Here is a 12,238-nt window from a genome sequence, read left to right on the forward strand (position 1 = left end):
CGCGGCCGCCCCCGGTTATCCCTCTAGCCTGGTAAACCTTGCACCCCTCGCACCCGAACTGTCAACCTTCGGACTCACCTCCATCGGTTGCCAGCTACGGCTCATTCCTGGCCGAGGCCTTGCTGGCTTCCGCGAGCCTCGCTACAGCCTCGTTGCTGCTTACTGTGGCCTGCTTCCTTCTCCATCAAATCAGACTGACCCATATTCAAAATTGAGACGACTAACGTCCAGCAAAATGTTGTTATGTGATTAAAGTTGTACCCTCAAAATAAATCATCGTAAAGAAATATGAACAACAAATTGAGACTTCTCTACCGTATGGTAAAACAACAAATTGGGTTACATAGTTGCGGGGGATATTAAATATAGAAAACACTTGCATTAGACAACACAGAAAGGAAGACAAAATTAAGTAAAGTGCTGAAAAATATGAACCTGTCAGTCAGGGTTTGGACGCGCACAGACACAACACCATCAAGCGGCCACTGTAATTTGAAAGTGAATTTCTGCAGAGTGCTCACGTCGCACATTTGAATTTTGAATACAGTTCAGAGCCAATAGTAGTACTGCTAATTAATGTTATGTCAAATGGTAATCCTTCTGATCTAGATTAAATGGTGAAACTGAATACAGCAGGAATATCAATCAACAAACATTCAAACTGAGGCTACAGGAATAAGAATAACAAATGACAATTGGCATCCAACAGAATGATGTCTACGTACTGTTTCCAAGTTGCAATCCTACAACCATTCTTGATTAATTTTGAAACTAAACGTGTCAATCAATAAGTCTTCTGCTTCTTCCACTTGTAAGCAGCTGCCAATATCTTGAGGTTCGATGCCGGCGTGACTTCATCAGGGAAGATATAATCAACGTACTCCTCGTACGCAATATTGGAGCCATCATCTGTGGGCAGTGGTCTCTTCCTCTTCACTTTCCTTGGCGCCTTCTTCTGCACTAAGGCAACATCACCAAGATCACCAAAGCCCAACTCTGTTTTGAGCCATTCTTCCAGGAGCATCACTCTTTCTTCCTTTAGCTCTGCAGCATTAGTCCTGAAGTAGTCGAATGCCCTTTCAAAGACCGCTCGACACCTCCGGACCTGCTCGATCTGCTGTGCCTGATAACCAGCATGATTCTTATTCAGTCCATTGTCTTCTGCCAAGCCAGTCGAGGCCTCGAATTCTGCGTAGCTGATCCATACCTTCAGATGCTTTGTTCTATCAAGCAGTCTCTCATAGAGTTCCCTTGCCCTACCAAATTCACCTTCATCAATTTCAAACTGCAAGTACTCCTTCCATAAAACCTCGGGCATGTCGAGGGCTGGCTGAGCGATAGCAAGATCGTATATTGACCGAGCACGATCAGCCTCGCCGAGGTTCTTTTCAAGTTCAGCATACTTCCTCCAGGCATAACAGTTTGCTGGAGACCATTCGATATACTTTTCATACAGAGTTCTACAGCGGTCGAAATTGCCGAGATGAAGCTCGATCTCAATGTACTGCTTGAATAATTTCCCCTTGGGCACCATACCTATCGCATTGCCAAGAATCCGCCGTGCAGCCTTCATGTTCTTCTGTCTTATCTCAAACTGCGCGGCCATCAGCCACAACTTCGCAAATGTAAACTCCTTGTGTGGAATGAGTTTCAGACACGCCCTGTAGACCTCCCGGGTCCTCTCCATGTCCTGTGCATCAAGTTCCTCATAGAAAGCATAGTTTATCCAAAGGTATATATACCTCTGCCAGTACCGCTTCTCTTGTGCAGGGGGGACATTTGCGATAGCCCTCTCGTACACATCCCTGATCCTGTCCTTATTACCGGCGCTCTCCTCCAGCCTGATGTAATCGAACCATGAGTCGTAATTGAGCGGGTTCCTCCTCACCTCATCTTCATATTGGAACCTCTGCTTGCCCACAATGGCATCGTCAATCCCCTCACGGTCACCACATCGTTTCTCAAATGCCAGGAACTTCCTGTAAAGGTCCTCAGCCTTGCCCTTCGGCACTCTGTCAAGCGCATACTTGTATATTGCACGAGCGCGCTCCACCTCCGGGCGATTTTCCTCAAACTCAGCAAAAGCTACAAACAACACCTCTGCGTCTTCATCGTCCACAAGCAGTTCCGATGCATGCTCGTACACGCGACGTGCCCGCTCTGCTCCTCCATGTTTCATCTCAAACTTGGCGTATCGGACGAACGTGTCGGGCCGTGGGTGCTCGGCGACAAACCTCTCATAGATCGCCCTTGCACGCTCAACCTCCCCATACCGCAGCTCGAACTTGATGTACGAGTTCCAGGCAGCAATGTCGGGACGCCATGCCATCCAGCGCTCAAAGAGCTGGCGAGCACTGGCGACGGCGCCAAGCAGCTCCTCCATGTGGATGTACTTGTGCCACAGCTGGTCGACGCGGGGGAGGAGCGAGACGGCGCGGTCCCAGACGTTCCTCGCGTGGTTGACGCAGCGGCTGCGCATCTCGAACTCGGCGTACTTGAGCCACATCGCGTGGTCGCGGCGGGCGGCGTCCAGGTCCAGGGCGCGCTCGTAGACGGAGCGAGCCCGGGCGAGGTCCCCCTGCCCCTCCTCCCACCGGGCATACTTGACCCACGCCGGGACGCCGCCGCGAGTGACGAGGCCTTCGAATCGCTTGCGCTCGCGGAGCTGGTAGTCCGCGAGCTCGTCGGCGTCGGTTATCCTCTGCCTGGGCGGGCGGATCTCGGGCTCCTGCCGCTCCCGGGCCTCGCGGAGGATCTGCTCGGCGGTGATCTGGACCCCCGCCGGCGCCTTGTTCTTCACCCGCGTCGCGCGGGGGAGCCTGACCTCCGTGTCGCGGTTCGTGAGGAAGCCGAGGCTCGCTTGGTCGGCGCCGCCGCCTCTGCGGGTGGTGAGCGCCATGGCCGGTCGCTGGTGTTTGTGCTCTAGGGTTAGGGTGTCCGGAGGAGAGGGATAATAGGGGGCCGCGCGAGGGGCGGGGCAGATCGGTCGAGCGTCTCGTGGAGTCGTGGGGCTCGATCGACTCTCGTAGTACCGCCGTTCAAGTTCTTTTTCGGGAAGAACTTTTGCGCGTAAAATAGGAGAAAAGAGTCCGAAACAAACATGAACACGGTTGGGAGTTGGGACAGCCCGGCGCTGCAAACTCAACCCCTGACAGCCCCGTCAAAAAAAAAAAACTCAACCCTGATAAAATATTGAAGTTTTAGGTTTGTCATAAGTCAAACCTCTTTAAGTTTGACCATGTATTACATCATATATATATAGTCTGAAAAGTTCAAAAATATATAGCGGTATGAAAATATATTTTGTGAATAATCTAATGAAACTAATTCGGTGTTATAAATATTGATATATGTTTTGATAGACTTGATAGAAACTTAATAAGTTTGACTTAGAACATGTCACATCCCAATTTTTAAAAATTTAGGCTATACGCATTGACACATAACATTCCATTATTTCAGTGCATTTTTGGAGTTTTGAAAATCAAAATGACCATTTCTTAAACCTAAAACCATTTGGAATTTAATTGCTGGGCATATGATCTTTTTATGCATATAAAAACCTTTTAAAATTTTGCATAAGGGCAAGAAAATATTTTCCTAAGATATATATTTACCCTAGTTTATGTGATAGTTTTGTGTTCACAGAATTTGAAATGGTTTGAATTTGGGTCAATTCAAACCATACTTAAATCATGGGTCACAAATAAAAACAAAAATACAGAAGAAAAAAACACAGGCGCAACCAGGACGACCCAACTACGGTGCCCAACCGCGAGTGCGTGAGCGTTTAGGAATAAAAAAACAAACCAGCATGCTGCGATCTAATCGCAACTATCTCTGAGAGATCCAACGGTAGCCGCACCCATGCACGCCTCTCTCACTTACAAACGGCCCCCACCTGTCAACTTAGTCAACCTCCCGCGAGAAGCCATGTTCTCCCACCCACTGGTCCATATTCTCCCACCCCATTGAGGTTTGAGGCCATGCCCTTGACTATCCGAGCTCCATCCCACCCACATCACCTACTATTTTTCTCACATTTTCCACCTATCAAATACTTTAGCACTCTTTATTGAAACAACAAAAAGAAAACAAACTTAATTCTTCATCCACCTTATTTGCATGGGTTGCCTCCCATGAAGCGCTTTGTTTTTTGTTAAGCTCGATTGTAGTAACGGTTACTTCTCCTTTGGTGTGATAATCTTGAGCCCATCGCTCCTGACATTTATCATGATACCCTCCAACGTGCATCTTCATCTTTTTTTTCCGGGGTAGTGTCTAACATGTGGATTCTACATCGGAGGGTCAAATCTCGCATTTCTTTCAAAGACATTGATGATAGCTATTATAGGTCTCAAAAATGGCATACCAAATATAATAGGAGCAATGGGATCCTCAAACATATCAATGACAACAAGATCAATCATTAATTTAAATGACTACTCCATGTTTAATCCCTATCATTAATTTCTAAAAGGTTCCCCGGTTTTATTTGGAGTGGTTTTCCCTCTTTTTCAGGGCCAGCTTTGTATGGTTTTTCTTTTTTGTTTTTGTCAAATTCATGACCATTTTCACAAATTTGTTAACTTTTATCAACTTTGAATTTTTCAAAAATATTTGTGTTTTTTCAAATCCTCTCAAATTTGTGAGCCTTTTTTGAAATTGTATGATTTTTTTTGAAAAAAGGCCTTAATTTTTTTTATTATGAACTTGTTTGAAATTCATGAAATTTTATAAAATCGTGTTTTTGTTGAAATGTCTTTGAACTTTTAAGATTTGTTGAACTTTTTATTTCATTCTTGTGAACTATTTTTTCTTTCTCCAAAAAAGTCAACTCTTCGTGCTCAACTGGTCGTTGTTCGACGGTCGCTCGTCCATGAGTCAACTGATATATAGCTCAAATGCAGCTGGGCCGACCTATAAGCTTAGCTCAGCTGGCGCCAAACGCGTTGTATATGAGCTCTCGTAACGCGCTGTGTATTGCTCGAGCCATACACAACAATGAAGGATTTCGAGCGCTTAAGAGGAATTTCCTAAGGGATGCTCCTGGTGACGGACTGTTTTGGTTTTGCACAAGCGATCCAGCGAACAAGGGAGCAGGATCGGCCCATTTAGCAGCGAGCACTGAGCTGTGCGTGCATCCTACAGAATCTGGTTTCGGGAAAAGATTCTTGTCCGATTTTGGGAACCTTCTGGAAGGTTCCTGAACCAGGTTTTATAGCTTTTTAGTTTATTCTTTTTCTCTTTATAATTTTACCTTTTTGTGTGTTTCTTTCCTTCCTCCTTTCCTTTTTTATTTGTAAATTTATTTTTCTTTTCAAATAAGATTCAGGAACTTCGAATGTTTATTCCAATTTTTTCAAAAATCGTTTAGAATTTCAAAAATTATTCGTGTTTTCTATATATGTTCATAATTTTTATAAAAAAATTCATAATTTCAAAAATCATTTGCATTTTAAAAAAATATCCTATTCTGAATTCAGTAAATGTTCAATTCTTTTAAATCTCTTCATAAAATTGGATGTTTTTCCAAAAAATGGTTGAAACTTTCAAAACAGTCATGTGTTGAATTTCAAAAAATGTCTCCATTTTTAAAATAAAATCACAAATTCGTAAATCGTTTTGCAAGGTTTTCACGGTCGCGATAGAGTATCACTTATCTGGCTGCCACAGCCTATTCGAATGGTCAACTATTTGATGCGAAAGTGAACATAAAGGGGACCTTCCCGCTCCTGGATCCTATTTCGCGCCCTCAGCTCCACTTACAGAAGTTTTAGCTAACCGGGGCACACACCCCCTCAGTATTAGGCTTGCCCCATTTACTTTTTTTTGGGCAATAGCTTGCGTGCGATGTTCGCTAAGTCGCCGACACAATCCTTTTTCTGGTTTTTCAATTCGTTCCTCTTTTTTTTTCTTATTCTCTTTCAGTTTTTCTTTTTCAAATTTTTTGAACTTTTTTAGCCACTGATCTTTTTTCAAATCCGTGAACTTTTTTCAAGAGCATTAACTTTTAACTCTAGACCTTTTTTCAAAATTTTGAATTATTTTCCAAACTTCATGAACTTTGTTTCAAATATGTGATATTTTTTCCAAATTCATGAACTTTTTCAAAATTTATGAAATTTAATTCTGTTTTTTTATAAATTCCTAAATTTTTATGGATTGTTTTCTTTCAGATTCATGACATTTGAGCTCTTTTCTATCACAAATTCGTGAAATTTCATGAAGTTTTCAAATCCATGAACTTTTTTCAAACTCATGAACTTTTCTCGAATTAGTGAAATTTTCAATTTCATGAACTTTTTCAAAATCTGCGAACTTTTCAAACCCATGAATATTTTTAAAACTCACATTTTTTCTCAAATTGGTGTACTTTTCTCAATTTCAAGAACTGGTTTGAATTTGGGAACCTCTTAGAATGGATGAACATTTGTTTGCATGGTCATGAACATTCTTTAAATATGTAAAATTTCATTCATACTTCTTTTAAAAAGTGACATTTTCCAAAATGTTTTCAATAAAAGTAAACAGTACAATAAGTTGTGCAATAAATAGCACGGCTACATTTGATCTTAAATTACTCGCGATACAATCTGTCACCAGCACTGAGTACCTCTAGTGGTTTCCAATATATTTTTTGTGTGGTGGTGGTGCGGGGGGGGGGGGGGGGGAGGGGTCTTGCGTTCGTGGGGCGGGCCACCGGGTGCTTTACTGAGTGATAGTTCCCCTTTGCATCTCTAAAGACGCGAAATAAGAGGTGTCCCCGTTTGAGAGCTCCTGCTCAACGCTCGTGAGCGCTAAAATGAGGAGCTTTAGTTGAAAGATTCGTGCAAAGGGTTGGCCCATTCCCGTGTGATGAGCAAACATAATATAAAATGTCATGAGAAAATGTTGGGTTGGACGGAGTCAAACCCCCGACCTAACACTGGGTAGGCGCGCTGCGAGCCATTGCAGCTAGCGACTGAGTATGTCCTAAATTACAATGCTAAACTTAAAGTACTATGGACAGCGGCAGGTCCTTTTTTAATATTCCTTTACATTTATTGAATTATTTGATGTATGATGAATAATTTTAAATATACATTGAACATTTTTGTAATATACGCTGAACAATTTTAAACTACGCAGTGAACACTTTTGTGATATATGCTGAACAATATTTAAAACAGACTGATAATTTTTTATCAAGAACAACTTTTAAATGCATTGACATTTTTTTAATATATGATGAACAACTTTTAACTACACATAGAATAATTTTATGATACATGCTAAACAAAATTTAAATACATATAGAACATTTCATGATATACGCTGATTATTTTTTTGAAAAGTGAACAAAATTTTAAAATTATGAACAGTTTTTAACATCACTAAACAGAATTTGGAATTTCAAACATTTTTTGAATACAAAGGTTAAGATTAAAAAGGAAAATGGAAAAATAAAATAAATGGAAAAAAATAAAAAAATTGATACAAAACAGGAAAATATAGAAAACAAGGAAAACAGGAAAACCAGCTAAAGGAAAAAAGCAGAGAAACAAAACTAGAATGTTCCACTGCTTTAACGCTAGAACTGGACCGGCCTGTTTCGTGGTGCTCGCTAGCGAGCTTCAGCGAAAGTTCCTCAGTTTGACGCTCCCGAGCGTCAAATAGGGATTGCCTCCCCACTTAATGTGTTGTTTAGCAAAATCACTAACTAAGATTACTTCTTTCAAAAATCATTCTCATCTTCTCAGGTTGCGACAAGTGGCGCCCTGCATGCGCGTCACTTGTCACAACCTGGGATTTTTCTTTTTTTTTCGTACACTTGTTTATTCAGAATCTTTTATTTCTCAAATCATGAATCCAAATCTCGAATGTTTTTATCATTGGATTTCTCGCGTCGAGATCTTCAAAACTAAAACTCAGGTTGATAGATTTTGACGAACATTTTTTCACAAAAAAACCGGATGAAAAAACAGACCGAGAGCACATTTTTTTCGTGTCCGAAAGAGGCACTACCGTACCTCTCGCGAAAGGAAAAAAACAAAAAAAACACATATTTTTCCCGTTTCTGAGCATGCCTCTCGCAAAAGAAAAAAACAGAAAACACATTTTTCCTGCTTCTGGGAGGTGCCTCTCGTGGAAGCAAAACAAAACCTTTTCTGGAAGAAAAAAAATAAAAAAAAACATTCTTTTTTGTTTTCAAGAGACACGGCCGTGTCTCTCGCGAAAGCACAACCGTGTCTCTCGCGAAAAAAACATGTCTTTTCGCACAAAAGGTTTATTTTTCCAAAAGCTAAAAAAACCAGTGAAAACCCAAAAAAGTCAAAAAAAATTGTTAAAAACCCAAAAATGCGTGCGAAAAATAAATAAAAAACACAGAGAGCACACAAAGCGCGACACGTGACGGCGACTGTGAGCGCGCCTAATAACACGCTTCCAGCCTACCCAAGTGATTGTTAGAAGGTTCCGAAGAATCCCTTGCCAACTAGTTGAGTCCCGCTGTTTAGGCTCAAGCCGAACACAAATTACGTGTATGGTCTGGAAACAGCCTCGCCGAATGGTCAGCTGGATCGGGCATGTTCTGTCACGACGTCTTTTCCTTTTCGGCCGAACCGACCACATGCCCTAGCAGGCTATCAGGCTATCACTTCTCGCCCGGCCGGGAGTTTCGCGCTGATTAATCCCATTCTGGTGTTCCGCGCTGATCGCCCGGCAGACAGACTCACTCTTGTTACTTATACTATACTAGTAGTCTCATGCATATGACACTAGTCTAAGAGGGTGTTTGAATACTCTCTAGTCATGTGACTAGTAGTAGTCAGACTAGAAGTTTGTAGTCAGGCTCTGTTTGGAAGGTGACTACTACTAGTCAGCATTAAATGTCTCAGTATTAAATGTCCACCAATTAGAGGAGAGAGAGGGGGACTTTAGTCAGTAGAAGTCAGGGGTGTTTGAAGGTTTACTGACTAAAGGTGACTACTACTAGTCTCTAGTCAGTAAAAGTTGGGGGTGGGGTGACTAGGGACTAAACTAGTTTTAGTCACCCACTAGTCAGGGGTGTTTGGAGGTTTACTGACTAAAGGTGACTACTACTAGTCTCTAGTCTCTAGTCTCTAGTCTCTAGTGATCCAAACACCCCCTAAGTTACTACCTTCATAAAGCAAAGTATCTTAATAGTGTCATAGATTGTTTCATTTATTGCCTTATAGACTCATTTTACCTTGAAAAGTGTTATGTTACAGTAACATATTATGTTACTTCAAACACCTCTCTCCTCATTAAATACTTGTCACATAAGCAAAATTGTCTTGAAATGTGTTAAGTTACTACCTACATTACCCCCGCTATGGCTAGCCTAAAAGTGTTGACTTTTGCATTGAGTTGTGGTCTTCTTGCAGTCGCACAAGATGGACCGATCGGAGCCGGCCTCAGCCTGATCCACACACGCTGCCTGGTGGTCGGCGCCGATAAGGACTGGTAATTTTGTGCAGGCGTGCAGTCGTCTCAGTAAAAATGCTAGTAGACCGGAAATCGGTGCTGGCCATCAATGAGACGGCGACAGATCGCTGGATCGCGCGTGCCGTGCTGTATACGTGCACGCAATCCCGGCTCAGATATGTTCAGAGGTTGTTGGTGAACCATGCACAATGAGATAGATATGCACGCACGACACGAACCAGCCTGGAGGTAAGTTTTTCTCTCTCTTTTGAGGCCGCCGACGGACGTTTCTTCCTTGCTTCGCGGGCACACAAGAAATTGTATGCTGGTTGAACTATCTCAATTTAGCTTTGCGCTTGCAGTCCACGGATGGTGGAGCCAGTCAGCCATGCATATAGGCGTATAGTCTTACGTACAATTTCTCGAGTGGAAATCATGACATTGTATCGCTCACGAATGTGATCTTCAGGTGCAAGATATGGTCAAAAGTAAACTCCGACTTTTTTAGGGCCGAAGCATCCTACGTACTACTGTCAGAGAAACTTATGCTATGCTTATTATTAACAACGCCGATAAAGCTACCAAGGGATCGTTCCATCATTCATCTTCCTACAGATTCCACACGTGAAAAACCAACACAAGAAAAGTATCATGGCCTTTAATTTGCTGTGCCTCGGACAGTGAAAGCATCCGAGACCGGCCGGGTGGAATCTACCGTCACTTACACATTTGTACTTGTTTTTTCCAATGCAGTTTGGTCAACCTGTCTGCCCTCCGTCGATCACTTCTGCAAAGTGCCTCGGCCGCAACCGCAAGCACAACACAGGGAGGGAGACAAATGTGCGGCTGCCCTGATGATCTGTTTCCAAAATGATCGTCTAAATATAGATGTATCAAGCCACGGTTTAGTATTAGATATATTTGTATCTGAACAAATCTAAGATAAGAATTTTGGGACGAAGAGAGTATCATATCACGCTTAATCAATCTCGGAGGAAAGGATCCATTGAGGCATATACTGCTCCATTATGGACGCAGCTTGTCTTTCGTTTTCAGGGTCCGTTTGCCTTTTCCGGATGATGCAACCAACGAGAGTGACTCCACACTCCACATATTATCGTCTATGAGAAGATCGATTATGTGTGGAGCTCGTGTTCCATTCTCGACCACGCACCTGCCTTATCTGCACTGTCCACTGCTGGCTGTTGACACTTACTCCTATGTTTTACTAGTTACTCCCTCTATCAATAAATAGTATAAAGCGTGTTTGGTTTTCGTGCTTACTTGGCTATAAGTTGTATGTATGGCATGAGTGTGAGAGAGTTTGTATCTCCCCTAGTTAAGTTTCTTTTTCTTCTAGTTTAGCACCCCTGATGTAGGCTGGATGTATGTCTTGAGCGTGTATGGCTGTTATTGCTTCTAGTAAAAATACTCTATTTTCTTAATTGAAAGTGGGGGCCTGGGGTAACTGCGGGTGCTAGAAAGTTGGGATACTAGATGGCGCGAGAGTAGTTGGTCACATTCATTTGTGTTGTTGTGGCGCTGTTTGTGTTGTAACACAACCATAAACCCTATTCTCTTATTAAATGAATGAGGCAAATCTTTTGCCTCTCTTCAAAAAAAAAGTGGGGGCCTGAAGGCTACTTTGATCTAACAATAACTTATGGCATGAGTAAATAAATAATAATAATAATAATAATAATAATAATAATATAGTGTTAAGAACACTTTACAGAAATGAAGGTAAAAAAACAACCTCGCCTTTGCATAATTAGATGCACGCTTCCATATTTTCATGAAAGAAGTAGCCAGCAATATTAGGACCATGACAAGATGAGGCAAAAGGAAAACATAAGAGTATGTCACAATTCGACGGCATCGCCTTCAAAAAGTATGTACTTGCACAACCATTGCCAGATACCGACTATAAATTTCGGAAGCGGGATTTTTCATCATGGATGACATATCCAACTAGTTAGGGCCATAACATCAGCACAAAAAGAGAAGATCTTCACAAAGGGACAATGCAAGCATGTTGTTGCAGGGTTTAGTTGGTGAAGGCAAGATGTCTGGTTTTCATCATAAACATGTAGCGATGTTCTAGTCGGCATGGTGAGCGACATAACCAGGGTCCTTCTGATCAACCTTCATTTAAAGCCGCCATCAATGTGAATGTATGATAGTAACAAATATCAAAACCACGGGGAAACAACGTTGAATCTCTTTATGCTTGCATTCTCAACTCAACTCCTTTTAAATGCATGCAAGTTATCTTCTTTAAGTTGCTCTACTTGTTTGTATTGTTCTAAAATTGCTAAAATCTTAAAAAAGAACTAGAATTTGTGATATATTTGTCCACCCCGCGATCTCCTCACTGGAGTTACTTAAATCTACGATCTCCTCACTGGAGTTATTGTCCTCTCCTCACTGGAGTTTGTTCCTCTTCTGTACTTGGATCGATGTAGTGGTGGTTTGCTTTATAATATAAAGCGGGGGGAAACCCTTTTTCTTAAGACCATATCCACACTGGAGTTATTTAAATATATCCTAATAGGGTCAACAAAAGTAGAAGGTTGTGTACCAACATATGATTTTCCAAATCGACATGTTAATGCATTAATTTTGATACATTAAATTTATTTTGAACAATTTAAGATGAGGTGTGGAAGTCACTATTATTTTGGGATGAATTCCACATCGTTATGCACATTACAAGTCAAATAAAAAATATGATACAAAAATTACCACAAGTACCTATAAGAAGTGCTAATATTTTACGTACGCATAAAGTAAGCATGTTTACACTTTA

At 41.7% G+C, this 12,238-nt stretch overlaps 1 protein-coding gene across 1 annotated transcript; it reads right to left on the bottom strand.

The window, feature by feature from the left end:
* Positions 1-480: 480 nt before the first annotated feature.
* Positions 481-3,037, bottom strand: LOC125509893 (crooked neck-like protein 1). Its single transcript, XM_048674920.1, has one exon. It carries the CDS (start codon positions 2,897-2,899, stop codon positions 785-787), a length of 2,115 nt encoding a protein of 704 aa, XP_048530877.1. The 5' UTR covers positions 2,900-3,037; the 3' UTR covers positions 481-784.
* Positions 3,038-12,238: the final 9,201 nt, after the last annotated feature.

This window comes from Triticum urartu, chromosome 5, assembly GCF_003073215.2.
Source record: "Triticum urartu cultivar G1812 chromosome 5, Tu2.1, whole genome shotgun sequence".
Classification (NCBI taxonomy): Eukaryota; Viridiplantae; Streptophyta; class Magnoliopsida; order Poales; family Poaceae; genus Triticum; species Triticum urartu.